Here is an 18,302-nt window from a genome sequence, read left to right as displayed (position 1 = left end):
TGATTGAGCTGTGATGGAGGGTGACTTTTCTTGGTGGTGTTACACGGAAAATGTTTCTCCAACTTTTTCTCATGTTGTTAGTGTAGGGGGACCCAAGAATTCCCCAAGTCAGCTGTGTCTGCTATTTAAAGTAGGATTTCTTTCACTGTTAAGAGGGCAGAGGTTAACTGAAAGTGCACCAAGGCTTCTTTCAGGGGAGAAGGGCACATGCACCTAATCCCCAGCATCTCAACCATGTACTTTAAGGAGAATCTCATCCTGCAGACTCCAGAGGTATCAAGCACTCGGTCCCATTACTGTGCATCAGCTGACCTGTGCAACCCACCACTCACTTCAGCCTCGAACAAGCCCATTAATTTAATATTCAGTGGCAGAGCTTCAGGCTAAGGAGCTTTTTCCCACATTTTCCGGGGGTGGGAGGGGAGGCCTGGGTGCAGCTGCTCTGCCGTCACGCTTTACGCTGGGGAAATGCAATCTGGGGGCTGACACCTGAGATGCTTCAGAAGGGCTGATGGAGGCGGAGGTGGGGGCTGTCCACCCCAAGGGCTTCCCAGCACCCCTGGGTTTGGGGGCTTGAAGCCTTGTCTTCATTTGAAAACAATGAACTTTTAATTGATGGTTATTTAACAGATGGAGACAAAGTCCTTAATTTTCAAGAGAAACCTGCAAAAATTCTCCAGTGGGATACGGGCCATTGCGGCTCACAGGTTTAGATTGAAGCAGTCGTGATAATCCTGATCGGTGCAAACAATCAGGCATCACGTTCCCTAAAAATGAGGACGTCACGGGGGCATGAAGCAGCCACTTCTCCTCCTTGCTGCAGCCAGAGAGCAGGTCTGACGTGCGGGAGATGAAGTGTTAGCAAAGAGGTCACTGCTGTCTGCAGACCAACCCCACAGATGTTCTGCTGGGGGTTTCCTTTCATTGCACCCTGCAGGACATTGTGGAGCGATCGGTGTGATGTATGCAGAGCTCACATGGTACGGCAAGGAAATAATTACGGGCTGTACACCCAGCTGTGTGAAATATTTATTTTCCTGACTGGTGGCGATGCTTCAGAATATTAACTTTTTTTCCTGCAAGAACTGTGTGAGGGGACTGATGCCTGTGGCTTGGCGGCCGAGCTGCCCCGAGCAACGTTTGCGAGGGCTTTAGAGCTGAATGTCAAACTGAGCAAAGCCTTGGGGTGGGTTCTAGCCTCCCCAAAATCTCCAGGCTTGCTTCAGGATGGGAATCAAAACTGGAAGAGCTCTGGTTCCGGTTTTGTAGAAACCCTTGGAACATAGCTTATTTTGCGGGAGTTTTGCTTTTTGGATCCCAAACCTTGCAAAAATGCTTTGACTGCTGAGCCTTGGCCCTGGGGTGCTGGTGCTGGAGCTCCACGGGTCTCCCGTGGTCCTGTTCCCGTGCTGGTGCCCAGGCTCCCCTTGGCGAGAGCGATGCTGTTCCCAGGAGCTGCAGCAGCCGGAGGCAGGGCTGGCGGGGGTTCCCACCTCTCCAAAGCACCGTCCCATCCCCGCCCGCGCATCCCAGCCCTGCTTTGCTTTCCGCAGCAAGTGAAGCTGGAGGAGTTTGGGAGGCCGAAGATCGATGGCGAGCTGAAGGTCCGCTCCATAGTCAACCACACGAAGCAGGACAGGTGAGCGAGCACTGGTGCCCAGTTTTCCTAGACTAAACGTGCCTTCATTTGGCGATTCCCCTTGTGCTTATTTATTTAGTTATCACCTAGAGTTGGACCGACAGGAACCACCATCAGAGTGGAATTGCAGCTCGGTTAGAGCAGCGAGCTGCGCTGGCTGGCATGCTCGGCACAGAGTTTTCCCAACACCTCCCCTGGAGCCAGGACTTTCCTGAGATGTTTAACTGGGTTCCTTGTTTATTTGCTTGCTTTGGGCAGGTATTTATTTTTATTTGATAAAGTGGTGATCGTCTGCAAAAGGAAAGGATACAATTATGAGCTGAAAGAAATTATTGAGCTGCTCTTCCACAAGATGACTGATGACCCTATGAATAACAAGGACATTAAGAAGGTAGGTGAACCAGGGATTAGCTCTGCCGGAGAGCGTTTTGGACCTGTTTCAGCCACTCCTTGGGTAGTACGTTCCCATTAACCTTTTAAAATAGAAACAGAGCTTGCAAAAAAGCTGGAAAATAAATGCTCAGCTTTCAGGGCAGCCTTACAGAGCATTGGGAAATGTTTATTAACGGGAGGCTGGGCTTGATCCTTGAATTCTATCCTTGCAAAACATCCCTGAAGAGGCTGGGATGACTGGGGGTAGGAGAGGGGAAGCTGCTCCCTGCTTGCTTGTGAGGGACCGGCGGGTCAGGCGGGGCGGAGAGGAGGGCAGGGAGGGAGGGTCCGTGCGGATGCTCTCACTCCCACGAGTCATGGGGTGGAGGAGCCTGGAAGGGCAGTGTGAGCATTGCCAACCAGCCTGCCAAATTGGTGCTCGGAGCACGGTTGCCACTGAAGAAACATAATGTTGCTGGTGGTTTGAGGCTTAGCCTGCAGCCATGAAGGAAAAACCTCCCAGCTATGGGTTTAGCAGAGACTCGTTAGCTTAATCCCTTTACATGCAATGAGGAGAGGTATTGTATGGATGGGATAAGTGATGCTGGGGTAAGAATAGCTGATTTTGCCACTTGGATGCTGAAGAAATGCTGCTAGCTTTGTGTTTTAATGAAATATATTTCCACTTTGCCTCTCCTATGCTTTCTAGTCTCATGGAAAAATGGTAAGCAAAGCACACAATTTTCTGTCGTGTTTTTCTGTGCAATGTTGCAATGAGACAGGCAGAACATATGTGCAGTGGGCAGGTCAGATGTTCCTCCTGGGCTGTCAGTTGCTGTCAGGGAGAAGTATAATGGCTGGGGAGGATCCACTGGAGCAGAAAAATCTGGGTTCTCTCATCTGCCACCATAAAATCCTATTTGGCCATATAGTGCCAGGCTGATTCAAGCATCGTTAGTTGCAGTGTGTTAGAGAAACACGGAGCTCTTCTTCCTCCTTCCCTGCTGTTACCTTTGCAAAGGTTCAGCAGCCCTTCAGAGGGGACAGGGCAGGCGCTGGGAGCAGTTATTAAGATGCCTGAATAGACATGCGGTGTGTTTTGCTGCTCAGGTGCTGGGAGCGCAGCAGTCTGACCAGCGCTCTCGTTTTCTCTTGCAGTGGTCATACGGCTTCTACCTAATTCACCTTCAGGGGAAGCAGGGCTTCCAGTTCTTCTGCAAGACGGAGGAAATGAAGAGGAAGTGGATGGAGCAGTTTGAAATGGCCATGTGAGCATGAGCCCTGGCATGCCGTGCCAAGTGCGGGGGAGCAGTGCCTTGGGCCAGCCGGTCACTGGAGAGCAGCTCTGATAGCAAAGCCCGTGGTGGGGAAGTCCTGTGGGTGGGTCCCTGTGCCAAAGGAGCTTGGGTCCAGCATGAGATCCCCTACCCTGAGCATCTGCCCCAAAGCGTGGGTGGTGCACCTCTGATGCCACCTTGCCATGGTGTCTGGCCGTGCATGGAGCACTGCGCTGGGGCTGGAGGAAGGCGCTGCAGGGGGAGGGCTGCTTCTGCAGGGAGCCGGTCCTGAGCTGAGCAGGATTGGCCCTGTGCTGGCTGGTCTGGGCTGTTGATTGACTCGGGCAAGGGCCAAATCCATGAACATTCTCCCAGGCGAAGGTTGATGGGCAAAATCCTCTCTCCGCCCAGTCAAGCCCTGAGTCTCCTTTCACACTTGATTTCATATCTGTCCATGTGGTTTCCAAACTTGAAATGCAAACAGCGTTGACTGAAATGCAAACAGCGTTGACTGAAATGCAAACAGCAGCTGCTGTGACAGGTCACGTGGCTCGTAGGGACAGGTTGATAAACCCCCTGGTCCTTTTCCTTAGGTCCAACATAAAGCCAGAGAAAGCCAATGCAAATCACCATAACTTTCAGATGTACACATTTGAAAAGACTACCAACTGCAAAGCCTGCAGGATGTTCCTCAGGTGAGCAGCATCCTTCCAGCTTTTCTGCATCTGCATTAAAATACGGATAGAAAATCTCAAAAGTTGAGGCTGAATTAGGACTCTCTGACCTCTTTCTTTGTGCAGAGGAACCTTCTACCAAGGCTATCTTTGCCCCAAATGTGGAGCGGGTGCTCATAAGGAGTGCTTGGAGATCATTCCTCCCTGCAAGATCGGTGAGTTCTGTCACATCACGAGCAGCTTGCACCGAGGAGGTGGCTCTGTAAAGCACTGACGTTTGTTAATGCATAACAAAATCTAAATACGCTCCCAGCCACCTCAACGGCTGTAATTCATGTTGGCTGGTGGTTTAAAAACCCAACCAACCAATCCACCAACCGCCTACTGAAGCCAAGAGTTGGATCCCACGTGTGTCGGGATGGCAGCAGCTCCGTGGTACCATGTGGGGTGTGCCCAGCCCGTGTGCTGGGAGGGTGTTTAAGAGCGATGATGAGTTCTTTATCAGAAGATGATGGTTAGGGCAAGTGGGATTGCATTTCTGATGAGGAGAGACCTCGTCTCGGGGTCCCAGACACCCCATAGTACAGCAGAAACTGATGTTCTTGGTCTAAATTGAGCTGACCTGGAGCTGGTCATTGCAGGGACTGTCACAGGGTGGCTTCGGGGAGGTTTTGGGTGGGGAGTGGAGGGAGGAAGGAACAAAAGCACAGAACTTTGTGCAAGTGAGAAAATGTCCTTGTCTGGCTCAAGTCCCTCCCCGGGTCTTCCCACCCAGTGCAGAGCGATGACCTGAGTGACCCCAGCTTTGTGCTTCCTCCATCAAGTTGAACACTGGTGCTGGGTTATTGATACCCACAGCATCAAGAGAAACAGAAAGTGGGGTTTGTTGCCTGTTAAATTAACCACGTATTTTACCAATCTCTTGCAGGTTCTTCGGCAGACCAGGTACATTGTTTGCTGGCCCTTTTCCCGCATCCCCCTCTGCCTTGGGCAGAGCCTGTATCCTTGCCCGGTCTGGGTGCAGGCAGCTTGTGGGAAAGCCAGTGCCCTCCTTGGGGGAGTCCCAGCAATCTGGGGGGTAGGACTAGAGACCGATGGCGGCTTCTCCAGCCCAAAACTGGCCTGGTTTGTGCAGCACCACAGCCCTCGGGAGGTGTCAGCACCCAGCTGGGGCGAGCACCGTGGGCTGGGAAGTACTGGGGTGGTTTTGGGAGAGGGTTTCTCATCCTGGTGGCTTCAGGCGGGTGTTCATGGAGAGAGCTGAGACCACTGTGTTCTCATGGAGACTTTTTCCTCTCTCTTTGCAGGATTCACTGGGTGCTGGACCTGGTAAGGGCATTACTGTATTGCAGGAGGGCAAGTAGGGATAAGCATTCTGCATGTGGCTGCAGGTGTCCCTAATATTGAGCATGTGGGAGGGGGAGGCGCTTTCTGAAACCAGAAAGGAGCATTAGGAGCTGCAGAAGGGTCCTGCGCAGCCCTCACGGCAAGCGATGGGGAGCCGAGGTCTCTCCATCCCTGTTCCCTGGAGCAGCAGGTCCCCGTGCGGAAAGACCCAGCTCATGCCCAGGCTCAGCCCTTGCCCGCTGCAGCTCCAGCACCGCATCGCTCCTTTGGGTGCCTTCGTGCCCCTGGCCTGCTCTGCCGTGTGAGAAAAGCTTCTTCACACCCCACCAGTAGTCGAGGAGAGCCCGGCGAATTTCCTTGTGCCACACGGTCCTTCAGAGCAGACCAGGCGCGTCCTGACAGGGAGGGTTGGTGGTGATGGGGAGCATCTCCCTGCCTGGTGCTGCAGGGATGTGCGGCTCCAGCCGCTGCCCTCTGGTGGGGCCCTTAGTCGTGATGGTTACCACAATATTTTTTTCTTTTCTTTTGATTTAAAACCAGCTTAGAGGAGTGCTGGGCCTGCCCTGCCCATGCTCTGGCTCGAAGGAGAGGGAACAATTTGTTTTTGTGCTTTTTCTGATGAAAGCAAGCCAAGCCTGGCAAAAGAAACCTGAATCAAATTGGTGGTTAAGGAAAAAAAAAAAAAAAAAGACAGAGTGCTCTCGCTGGGCAGGGAGAGGCAGAGGTGGGGAAACATTCTGAAGATAAACACTGTGGTTTTAGTGCAGCTGGGGAAGCTTATTTAAAGTGCAGTTGTTAGCAAGACAGCTGGACTTCGACTGAGAGCTTCAGGGGCGTTTGGGTCCCAGGTCCAGCTGAAACTCCGTGCAAGCCAAGTGTTCGCTGGTCCCTTTTGCAATCACGGATGTCACCGCTGAACCCGGCGGGGTTTGGTGCTGGCCGGGCATCGCCTAACAAGAGCCAGTCTGCCATGGCAGGGTTCAAGTCCAGGTGCAGGGCTGGGGGTCGGAGCTTTGGCTTGGCTCGGTCCTTCATGGGTTTAATTTTGCTCAGGGAACTCAGTCTAAACTCACATGTAACTATGGGAGCCAGGACTGTTTGCTGTGGGCACCGTCCCTTTCTGCTTCCATGGTTTCTGCCCCCCAGTCCTGCCTGCTGGTGCCATTAGATGTGTGGTTCACAGGATAAGGAACAACAGGCTTCGGGAGGGGTGTTTTTGTTTTGGTTTTGCTTAACAGGGACTAGGTGATGAAACTGTTTTGCTTCTCTCCCAGGTCCTAAAATGGTGGCGGTTCAGAATTACCACGGAAACCCAGCTCCCCCTGGGAAGCCGGTGCTGACGTTTCAAATTGGGGATGTGATTGAGCTGCTGAGGGGGGACCCCGACTCGCCGTGGTGGGAGGTGAGAGTGATTCCCCTGGGCAGTTTCCCAGGACGCTTTAAACCAGTGACTTCTGCATTGTCCCTTTTATTTGTGGGCTTTCCTGGAGTGCGGGCATACGCCTAGGTTTGGGAGCTGGGGGGTCTGCGAGGAAGTTTGGCACCTGTCCCCATCCCTGCACGGCAAAAGCATTGCTCCCCCGTGCATATCCCAGTCTGATACCTGGCTTGGCTTTGCAGGGGCGGCTGCTGCAGACGAAGAAATCGGGTTATTTTCCCAGCTCGTCAGTAAAGCCCTGCCCCGTGGATGCAAGGGTAAGTGCCACAGAGATGGAGGTGGGAGCACTGGGGTGGGCGCTGGGGGCTGTCACGGGAGGTGCTGCTCCCCTGGTGCCTGTCGTGCTTCTCAGCCTTCTGCTTGAGATCTTGGTCCCTCCAGTACGTCCTGGCCCTTGAATGAGGCCTTTTACTGTGGCTGGCTTAGCAGGGAAGTGGATCCATCATCCCATGGTTGCCAGTGTCTGGTCAGGCTGGTGTCAGCCCTGTTCCCAAGGCTGGGGTTGGTGTGACCAGGTCGGGGCTCTGTTCCTCTTCGGTGGGGCTGACTCAGGAGCAGAGTACTTGAGGATCGGGCACAGTATGGGAAAAATACACTTTTATTTTGTTACTGTGTTTTGTAATGCTGTCAGCCGCTTCCCAATTAAAAAATGTTCAGGTAAATGAAAAAAAAATGCAGCATGCTTATCACAGCTGGGAGGCTGAGGCAGCAATGCTCAGCTGCAACACTGCCCTCCCTCGCCCAAGCCAATAATTCAGAAACAGCTTGGCAGATGAAAACCCTCCCGCTGGAGGAGCATCTCGCATGTGATCTCCAGCCCGATGAGATGCCGGCTCCTCAGCAATAAGCAATGCTCTCTTTGCAGCCTCCCAACAGCCGGCCGCCCTCGCGGGAGATAGACTACACGGCGTACCCGTGGTGAGTCGCCCTGTTGGGCACGACCTGCCTGTGGCTGTAAAGATACATCGCCCTTACCTTTTAATTGTTAAATGATCGGGAATCCACTGTAATAATGAATTATGAATGCAGGTGAGCAATGCTTTGTATCCCACCTATGTATCCCATGTGGCCATGGGGCATTTGGGTGTTGAAACCTGGTGCAACCCTCGCAGCATCGGTGTGGGTTTCTTCACTTGTGGAGAGGGTCAGAGGCATAAGGAGAGGTGCTGGTTTCTCTTCCCATTTTCTGTGGGTTTTGTTCCCAGAAAACTTTTTTGGGTGGAAGGAAGCAACTCCTGCCTTGGTGGGAGAGGCTGCACTTAGCTTGCCTCCTGCTCCTTCCCTCCAGCTCCAGCCAGGTTTGCAAATCCGTGAGTCTAAATTATCCCACTCCCTAGCTCTTGCTGAAGCCTTGTTTACCTGGGGACCGATTCCCAGTTAGTGGGATTTTCTAGGTGCAAGACCCTTCAAAGGGAAGAGGTTGCACTCTGCATCGCCCACCCTCCCTGTGCAGCAGCTCAGCAGCTTCTTGCGTATCTTGGGACACGTTCCTTTGTGCTCATGAAGTTTTGGATGAGCCCTGTTTCTCGATTTGCCTTCTCAACCTTCATGCCTTTAAAAAAAGATGTATCTTTTTGTCTGAAGTACGCCTATTTTAAAGATGCACTTGCACTTTTAGTTGATTAATTAATTAGCCTCTGGGCTCAGGTTCGCAGGGAACATGGAGCGGCAGCAGACAGACAACCTGCTCAAGTCTCATGTCAGCGGCACCTACCTGATCCGGGAGCGGCCGGCTGAGGCCGAGCGCTTTGCCATCAGTATTAAGTGAGTAATACTTCATGTAGTAATTTAGTATTACTTGCTCATGGAGGATGAGATGGGGCTGGAGCCTGTGGCTGTGTTTCCTTGAGTGCCTTTGCTGCCGTTCACAGGTTCAACGAGGAGGTGAAGCACATCAAGGTGGTGGAGAAGGACAACTGGATTCACATCACAGAAGCCAAGAAGTTTGAAAGCCTGCTGGTAGGTTTTTGTAGAGTGTGCACGCTGTCCCTGCAAGTCATGCAGAGGACGGTGGAGACAGCTGGGTGCCTGTCCATCCTTGCCAGGAGCTGGTCGAATACTACCAGAGCCACTCGCTGAAGGAGAGCTTCAAGCAGCTGGACACAACGCTGAAATACCCCTATAAGTCTCGGGAGCGCTCTACCTCCAGGACCTTCACCCGCTCTCCAGGTAAAACCCAGCGAGCGGGTGTCCTGAAACTTGTGATGGAAAATCTCACCCTTTCAGCAAGGTGTCGGAGCACCATCTGGACCAAGGGATTTATGGCTTTGCTGTAGGGCTTGAGAAGTCTCCTGCTTGGCTGGTGGCATTTTGAGGATGGGTCTTACAGGAGATGGTGGGGAACAGAGGGGTTCGGCCAAGCTGGGGCTGGCTGGCACTGCTCCTCTCAGCTTGTGCAGTTCCATGGAGCGGATGCAGCCTCCCAGAGAGAGCTTTTTGCTGGGGGAGGCTGGTTTTCCCTCCTGTGGTTTTGCACCCTGTGCTCAGGGGTGGTTTGCCACCCCCTGGTCCTGCCAGAACAGGAGCCGTGGCTGCAGGGGCAGCCCATCCTCCTGCGGGTAGTGAGCAGAGGTGTGATGCTCTGTTAGCGGGATGTCTCGTGTCTTCCCTGGCCGTGTGAGTTTTTGTGCATGTGTGTTAATGGATGCAGTTCCAGTGTGACTTGTGATGGTTTGAATCCCAGTGGGACTCCTTTAATGGAGGTGATGGGAGGAACGGTAAGTCTGTGCCTAAAATAAAAAAAAAATAAATAAAATATCAAAACAAATGGAAAGCAAAAGGTGCATTAGTGCAAAACGTTCCATTTTGTCTAAAAGCCTGAGTGCAGAAATGGCTTTGTGGGGGAAAATGCATTTTAAAAAAAACCTTTTTCCATGGTGTATTTAAAAAAGAGTACCAAAGGAAGATAGTTTTTAAAAGTTGATTAAGTATCCCTTATCATGAAATACAACTCTAGGATGACTTGTGAGCCCCTACACTGGCTGTGGGGCTGTGGTTGGACCTGCCACCAGCTCCAAGCCCCTGTGCAAGCCCTTCTGCATGCTTTGCCCCACGTTTCTCCGTCACCTTTTAAAGCATTGTGCATTATAATATTTTTTTTAATTTCCTTTTTAATGCGTGTTCTGCCTCTTTCTGTTTCTCTCTAACCTCTTTGCAGCCTCCTGCGCTTCCTACAACTTTTCTTTTCTCAGTCCTCAGGGCCTCAACTTTTCTTCTCAGAGCTCCTCCAGTCCCTTCTGGTCAGGTACCAGTGCCTCTCCCCAGTGGAGAGACCTGCCACCTTCCCCAGGCTGCAGCATCCCCAGCTTGAAAGCCATCAGTGGCGGGACCTGTGGGGTCCCCACTGTCCCTCCATCACTCACAGGCAGTTCAGGGGGTCCCTGGTGCTGCCCTGGGGCACAGCCTGGAAATAATGAACCATGGCTTGGCTGGAAGCCAAACACACTCCCCCCTCTCGCCAAAATCAAGGCAGGGAGAAGATGGAGTTGTCGCTATTTGAGCAAGGGGGCTAAAATTAATGAAAAAGTGAATCGAGCGCATTGGGATCTCATGATGTACTTCAAGCTTGACCTGCTAATCCCGTGTGTTTCACCGAACGAGCATTGGCATCACACCGTCTTCCAGACTGTTTCTCCTTGCTGTACAAGGAGAACATCTCAATGTCCGGCAGTTTTTGAGCTCTGGTATCTGAGGCTGCCCAGGAGACCCTTGCTGAGGAGGCGGGGGGGATCCTACGGTGCCAAATGTGTTTTGGGGCTCAGGCTCCCTGCAGAGAGTGCAGCAGTGCTCTGGCCTTTGAACTCCATTGATCAAATGCGTTACAGGCTGGTGTCTTCCTCCCTGTTCGGCAGGGATCAGGGCAAAACCGTGCCAGTTCATTTCTTCCTGTTTAAGCTTTTACCTTTCAGTATTTTCTTTAGGCTGGACAGGGAAAATCATCAGCAAAACCCCACGTGCTTTCCTTAGTGCCGTGTTTGGGAGGAACACTTAACTATTCAAGGTATTAGAACATAATTCTGGGAATTTGGGATGCTTTAACTGCATAGAAAGTATTGCAGAAAGCGATTTGTGTAGCAGTGGGCTCTGAACAAGCTCCTGATGAAAGAGTTCAAAGCTGCCGTGATTCTCGCTCCGTTCTCCGGCCTGGCGAGGACGGACGAGCCCTTCAGTGATTGCACGTTGTGTGTCTGGACCGTCTCCATCGCCATCCTCATCTCCTTCCATTTTGAGAGCTGAAAACCTGGGCAAAGCTTTTCCTCAAACTTAGTTCAACCTTGGTTTGCAAACTTTTAAAATTGAAATGAATCCTTGAAAGTCCTGGGACAAAAAGAATAGCTTCAGCAAAACACAGTGTCCCTTCAGGGTGGCGTTTTTCTGCAGACTTCAGAGGAGGTGTGTTTTTCTCCTCCTGTGTCCATCCCATCCCTCCCACCATTGCTGTCCAGCCCTCCTTCCCGCTGCCCAGTCACTGGGGCAGGGAAGCCGAGCACTGCCCCTGCCCTTCCTCCCTCACTGCTGCTCCTCCTTGTGCCTCCCCGAGCATCCCCTGCCTGAAGTGATGGAGATCCATGGGGCTGGGCAGTGCCGGTGCCACCGGCGGTCAGGTCCCAGGCTGGCTCACAGGGCTTCTCATAAGCTGTTGGTCAGCGTTAGGGTTTTCAGGGTGCTTCTGCACCTTCTGGTCTGTAATGGGACCAAGTTTCCAAGGGCCCTGGCTGCTCCCTGGCAGGGGCAGGAGCCGGGAGGGTACCGGGTTAACAGCTTGTTCCTCTTTATGGCAAAACACGCAGGTTTTGCTCGGCATCTCTAGGAGGATCCAATCCCAGTGACTCGGTTTTTGAAGTAGTTTAAATACAAGTTGATTTGTGAAATCTTTTGCTGAGGTGCAGCAGCCAGATCTGACATTGATAGCAGAACAGGATTTTCCCATTATTTTGTTGTTAATGATTGTGTATTCCTGTGAAATCTTTTACTTTGCCACCTTCTCACAAAAGTGCCCTTCACCCCAGCCATCCCCACCAAGCCCCTCTTGGGCTCTCCTGGTCAGCAGAGAAGGTCTTCCCAAGCCCACAGAGCTCTTTAAAGCCCAGCAGGAATCCAGTTTAACCCTGACCGGCCCAGTCTGTGCGGGGCTGAGCAATTCGGATGCAATGGGAGCCAGCACTGCAGTGGAAAACCCAGGTTGAACCTCACCAAGCTTTCCCCAGGCTTCGGCCAGTCCCGTGTGGTGGGGCAGCTCCCGACACCCTCTGCTTTGTCCCCTCGCAGTGTTCACCCCACGGGTCATAGGGACGGCGGTGGCACGATACAACTTCGCAGCGCGGGACATGCGGGAGCTCTCCCTGCGAGAGGGTGATGTGGTGAAGATCTACAGCAGGATTGGCGGGGACCAGGGATGGTGGAAAGGGGAAACCAACGGAAGAGTGAGTGTATCGATAATGTCCTGCCCCGTTTCTGCAGCACATGGTCCTCCCCACTCCCAAGCTGCCCAGCTGGAACGCAGCATGTTGCCAGGACAGCAAAGGGCAGGGGTACACATCCCGCTCCCTCTTTTTCTGGCTGGTGGGTAGGCTGCCATCTCGTGAGAGCCACCGCTGTGCTGCCGTTGGTGCTGTGTGACAGTGACATGCCGTGCCCAGTGCGTGCAGGCAGGTGGGAGCGTGCGGTGGGCAGATGGGCACGCCAGCGCGGGGGATGGCCTGCTCTGCTCTTCCTTAAACCTGGGGAATTTATGCACAAGTGGCTCTGCAGATGAAAGGCTCAGCGTCCTGGGGGAAAAGCAGCAGGCTGGTGGCTTGACCTGGTGTCCCACAGAATTTATATCACTGGGGACAGATTCTTCATGCCCTGATCCCTTATATATTACAGATAACTCATGTATCCGAGGCAATGTGTAGTTGGTAGCTCCATTGCAAATTAGGGTAATGACTGCACCGCCATCACCGTCGTGCACTGGGATGTGGGCACATCCAGCACCATCCAGATGGCTCAGAGGGAACAGCCCCTGGTGGCAGGGAGATAATCCGGGTGATGGGACAGCACATCCCTTGAGCTCCCTAGTCTCCATCTCACTCTCCGCTTCTCCAACAGGTTGGCTGGTTTCCCTCGACGTATGTGGAAGAGGAGGGGGTGCAATGACTGCGGGGATGTGTGATGGAAAGTTGTCAAGAGCCCAGAGCGAGCTGCTGCAGACCGTGCACACTTGTCCCAGTGCCCGCGGCTCCTGGTGGGACGCGGCCGGGCGCCTCCCGGGACTGCTCTCGCAGACTCTTTAGCAACCCGTTCCTCTGTACAGTGTGTGTGTGCGCGCATCGGGGCCGCCGCCGGCCTCGCTTCTCTTACATGTATAGAAGATTGATGGTCTGTGGGATGACGTTCGTGTAGCAGCTGCAGAAAAGTCCCGGGAAAGCCGCTCTTCCCTGTATGGACAGAGCTGAGAGACTCTGTGCGGTGCCCACCCGAGGATGGGGTCCAAAGCCCTTTTAGTAAAGGTGTTTTAAAAGCCACCGTGGTGATGGTGGTGGGAGGGTGGCTGAAGGTTGGCACCTGGGCTGGTGCCTGGGTGCGCCAAGGTGAGAGTTTGGGAGTTTCTAAGGGGAGGGAGCGACTCAGCCCCGAGGAGACGACGCGGCCCCCCTGCCACGCCGCCGGAGTGGGTCCCCCAGGTCAGGATTTCGGCAGTCTCCCTGGCAGCCGTGCAGCAGCGCCCAGCAGCATCATGCTGCAGCCGGGGTGAGGGGACAGAGCGGGGGCACCTGACCCGGGAAGAGGAAAGAGCTGTTGCTCGTCTCTGAAGGATGCCAACTGTGAAACCAGCATGTTTTCACCATCACACTTTGGCTGGAAGTGGACCTCCAGGTCAGACAGGAGGGGAAAGACCCGCTTTGGCATCCCAAGCCAGTTTTCCCTACAACCACCATCAGTCCCACCAGCCTTGCTGTGGGCAGAGGGGCAGCCTGGGGAGCAGACTGGTCCCACTGGTGAGCTGGAGGGCTTGGCACATTGCAGGACTGGAGATGTGCTTTGCCACACAAGGGGTTTGGAGGCCACTAAGGCACCAGGTACACACTGAGGAGCATACATCCGTGGCTCTGTCCTGCCCTCGCTCCCAGCTTGGTCCTGTTGTGGGAAGGACCTCTCCGAGCCAGGCTGATTTTTCTTGCAGCCGTGACACCATCCCACCTCACTGAGCTCAGGGCGGCGAACCCACAGGAGTAAGGGCTATGGTATCAACTCGGTTTCTCCCACTGAGTTGTGAAAGCATCTCTTCTTCCCCAGCTGTGTGCACTTTTGGGGGCTGTGAGCATTGCGCCCTCTCTTCCTCCCACAGGCTGTTTCTACTGCTGCTGTCAAGTAAAGGTCTCTCTGTGTTGGCGTTGCCGCTGTGTCCCAAGCACCGTCTGTCCGAGTCTGGTCCTTCCAAAGTGCAGCCCCTGTGGTTGGTAGGCAGAGCTGCCGGGTGGAAATCACAGCCATCATCTTCTGCCGGGTACTAGCTTTGCTTTCCCAGCTCTGGAGTTTCCATCCAAAGCGCAGATGTGAACAAATTATTTGTGCGAGCGTGTGACAGGGAAGAACATCCCTCTGTCCGATATCTGAGCCCCAAGAGGTGCCCTCCAGCCTCTCTGATAAGTGACATCTCGAACTGGTACTTCCATGCCTGGACGTTGTTCCCCTGGTCCTGCCTTGGAACACCGTGTTCCCGGTGTCAGCTCTCAGCATCGCGCTGGCACAGGTCTGGGAGATGCCAGCGTTGGGTGGGTGAGCGGTGCTGATGCCCTCGGTCCCTGGCACAGGGGTGCCACGGCTGCTCCGAAGCCTTGCCGCAAAGGGAGCCGCAGTGCCCTGCTCGGGATAATCAATGGAAGAGATTTGGGCTCTCCAGGAAAGCGGGAAGATGTTAACCTGGAAATTAAATGTTGCTCAGTGACAAGCCCAGAGCCATCCTACTTTGCTGCCCACTCCTCCTGGAGCCCTGCGATTGCCGCCGCTTTCGGTGCCGTGTGGGGAGTGGGGTGGGTGTCGCTGGGGTCTGGCGGGGGCAGATGCCCACGGGGGGTTTCACTTGGAGAGGTGATGGGGACACAGAGGGGCTCGGGGCTTTCCTAAGGTACTGTTTGGTGCTAACCACTGCCGGCTCGGGGTACGCTCACGGGGGGCAGGCAGCAGGGAGCTGGCCATGCCCTGCTTCTCCTGTGCAAGGGGTCCTGCTCCCACGCCAGTAGCTGCTGGGGCTGAGGGTGTGTTCAGGGTGGATGGGACGCACGCACCCGAGACAAACTCACAATGGCTCGTGTTATGCCTCAGATCCTAAAGCCTTACATGACCCTCCTTAAAGTGGCCGATTTTGTATGGCAGCAAGGGTATCCCCTCTGGAAGAGCACGTCCTCCGTCATGGGGACTGTGGCACCGTCTCTCCTTTATGCCCCAAAAGGATCCCCAGCTGCCTGCGCTCCCTCCCAGGCCTGCCAAATCTGCCCTCCAGAGAGCTCTCCTTCTTGTGTTTACTGTTGTAAGAAACTTGTTAAAAAGATTGTTTTGTTTGTAAGTAATTATTCAGCCATTTGCCACAATATATATCTGTGAATAAGAAAGGGAAATGTTTTTTTATGATGGTGAGAAAGTTGTATATATATTTTAGTTCATCGCAGATCATTCAAAATTGCAATGGGATACGTTGGAAAATAATATGTAAATTCCTTGGGTTTTTCCTTTGCACTGCACTAACTGGGGTGGGGTGGAGGGGGGTTAAAGATAAAACTGTTTGTTTATGGAATAGTTTATAGCTGGGAATTTGGAAATCATTTGGAGTAGCTTGTAATGCTGGAATAGAAACTTTAGCTGCTACTTAGAAACCCTTTTGCATGTGGTTTTTCCAGACCTTTTTAAGTTACAATACATCAAAGTAAATTCCACAATGAAAAAATAAAGTGTAATTTTGCTGATAGGTTTTTTTTTTCCAGCCATGGTTTTTACTGTGCCAGAGGCTCAGGCTTGTGTCGGGTTTCTTGTCACTAAACCCCCTTCAGCTGCGCTGGGGACGGAGGGGTGGCTTGCCTTTTCGATTCCTGCTGTGAACTGTGAATGTTCCCTTCCAAAATTCAGAGTAGGTCCTTCCTGCGGTGCCAGATAGGGCTCTTTGACCACTTCCCTGCTGGGTTACTTCTTGTTCCTGGAGCAGCTGCCTCTCGTGCAGTTGTCCCACGCTCCTGCCGGGTGGATTTCCTGGGGCTCCTCTCCGTGCCTGAGCGGAACCGCTGCGGAGTGAGAGAAGGAGGATGGTTTTCCATGGCTTTTAGTCACTCACAGGTATCATATTCCAGAATCCCACTTGGCACCGCATGCAGCAGCGTTTTCCAGAGCAATAAAAGAAATTGCACATTTACTTATAAAATACCTGAGGCATTGCTGGAGTTTTTACCCCAGAGCAGAGACACGGAGATGCCTCTGGGAGCTGCCGTGTCATTTAATTATGAATATTAATTTTTTTCTGCTGTTGGATCCCCGCTGCTTTCTCCTTCTCAGTTCAACTTTCTCAGGGTCAGCTGAAGGGAGCTATAGCAAGGAGGAGAGGTGTTTTACCCAGAGAAGCAGGACATGAGCTGGGCACTCACTTTGGGATGCTGCTTTGGAAGGATGCTGCTCAGCCAGGTATTTAGCTTTGGCCAAGGTGATGGCCCCTACCTGGGATAAACCCTTTCCCTGTTGTTGCTGTTCAGTCTAGGGAAGCTTTCCAACATGCACCGTGTATTAACCATATGTGTATTTATATATGCACCATGTATATAACCAGGTACCAGGTTTTGGTACCTGGGGCCTCTTCTGCTGGTGGTAAGCATCGGCTCAGCACTGAGTGGGTCAGGCATCACCATCTGATGCCCATGGTATGGCTGGGCTGCAGAGATGCAGCATGAGAGCTTGGGACTGACTGATGGCTGCGAGAGCAGGTAAATGAAAAATTTGCTTCCATGCAAGGTCCTGCCTCCAGGGTCAGCCCTGCCACCCCAGGGGCTGGCTCTGCCAGGGCAGCTGGTGGCATTTAATCCTCGAGGGGTGGTTGGAGCCGGCAGCACTACAGGTGGGTGCCCTGGCAGCTGGCTTTGCTCGGCTCCATGCCTAACCCCCCAGCCGGGGTTTGAACCAGTGCCAGGTCTGGTGCCTCGGGGATAAATGGGGCATTTGTCTGCCGTGCCCAGCCACAGCCAGGTGCTGTAACCAGACTAGAGGCAGCATTCCCAGGGGCATTAACGGGAGAATAAATCTCCAGCTATGACCAGCACAGCTGGCTCCAAGCCCTGCACAGACCCTAGCCTGCCCCAGGACGGGGGGACGCACCAGACACAGGTTTTCTTTTTATTTTACTTACTATGATTTTTATTTCCTACCCCCCACCCCCACCCCCCCCAACAGCAGCTGCTGACAATCACCTGCATTAGCCAGGCTAATGGCTTGCCAGGGCACTGCCTCTGCTCTGAGCAAACATGGTGCTGGGGGTGCTTGCATTTGCTGGCTGCCCTCTGCAAACACCAGGTCTTGCTCCATGCTGCAGTGTGACAGACACCCTGCAATGTCCCTGTGGCTGGGCCCTGAGCACGCCCCGCAGTCCCGGTGGCCTGTGGCTGGCCAGCACGTGGCCACCTCCCTCTGCCACCTCGGCTGGTCCATGCTGCCAGCAGGCGCGTCGGCTGGGTGCCAGCTCCTGTGCCGCCCAGCTTGATGGACCCCAAAACAAGAGTCCAAACTGCTGGGCAAGCAGGATGAGGAAACTGAGGCAGGGGCTCGCCAAGATCAGAGCTCAGAAGAGCTCTGCCCAGCAGGACTGTGCAGGATCAAGCCTCCGTTGGGTTTGGGGTCATGTAATGCTTTCCCAAGACCAAACGCAGGGTGCGGTGCAGGGGAGAGCGCAGCCGGCTGCGCATGCACGCCTGTGCAGGCTGTGGTGGGGATGGGGATGGGGATGCAGCCTGGTGCACACAGCGATGAGCCGTGGCACTGCAGCACGCCTAGCTGGTTCATTCCTGCGTTTGCCATATAATATTTTCTGTGACCTAGAAAAAACTCCAGCTGCCGCGCACAAATGACTGTGCTCCTTTCCTTTATAGTTAATCTAAGATTTGTAAGGAAAAGATTGAACTGGCATAGGCTCCCTCAGCATTGGGCTGACCATCAAAAACAAATAACCACTTTCATTCCTCCTCTGGAGATGCATCAGAGCGCGGGGCTTGGAAGGACCACGGTCGCTGCCACTGTCTCCACTGTCCATCCTCAGCTTGGTGAATGGCTCGAGATGCTGAATGCCAACTTGGGTTTGTATTGTTTTAGGTCTGGTCTAACCCAAAGGTCGAATTTATAATTAGTACATGCTGATGAAATGCTTCTGGCCTGTCAAACAGAAACACCCTACTGCAAACAGGAGTTTAAACTTGTTTGCATCTCTGCGGTTATTTTGAGCAATTAGTCCATGGAGAATTCTGGAGGAATTGGGGCCCTCGCTTTAAAACTTAGAAACCAATTTTATCTTTGAGAGAAGGAAAGAGATGCTGCCTGAGGCAGGG

General features: G+C 53.2%; 1 protein-coding gene across 1 annotated transcript in view; it reads left to right on the top strand.

The window, feature by feature from the left end:
• The window catches only part of VAV2 (vav guanine nucleotide exchange factor 2), a 149,255-nt gene extending 133,561 nt beyond the window's left edge, over positions 1-15,694 (top strand). Inside the window, 15 exon segments of the mRNA XM_055720424.1 lie at positions 1,554-1,639; positions 1,898-2,030; positions 3,170-3,279; positions 3,882-3,983; positions 4,089-4,177; positions 4,891-4,907; positions 5,270-5,291; positions 6,584-6,711; positions 6,930-7,004; positions 7,613-7,665; positions 8,395-8,511; positions 8,619-8,706; positions 8,793-8,916; positions 12,016-12,170; positions 12,838-15,694. Of these exon segments, the coding sequence (XP_055576399.1) occupies positions 1,554-1,639; positions 1,898-2,030; positions 3,170-3,279; positions 3,882-3,983; positions 4,089-4,177; positions 4,891-4,907; positions 5,270-5,291; positions 6,584-6,711; positions 6,930-7,004; positions 7,613-7,665; positions 8,395-8,511; positions 8,619-8,706; positions 8,793-8,916; positions 12,016-12,170; positions 12,838-12,885 (1,347 nt within the window). The 3' untranslated portion in view covers positions 12,886-15,694.
• Positions 15,695-18,302: the final 2,608 nt, after the last annotated feature.

The sequence above is a fragment of the Falco cherrug genome, chromosome 9, assembly GCF_023634085.1.
Source record: "Falco cherrug isolate bFalChe1 chromosome 9, bFalChe1.pri, whole genome shotgun sequence".
Lineage (NCBI taxonomy): Eukaryota > Metazoa > Chordata > Aves > Falconiformes > Falconidae > Falco > Falco cherrug.
This window is presented reverse-complemented; position numbering and strand designations above follow the sequence as displayed.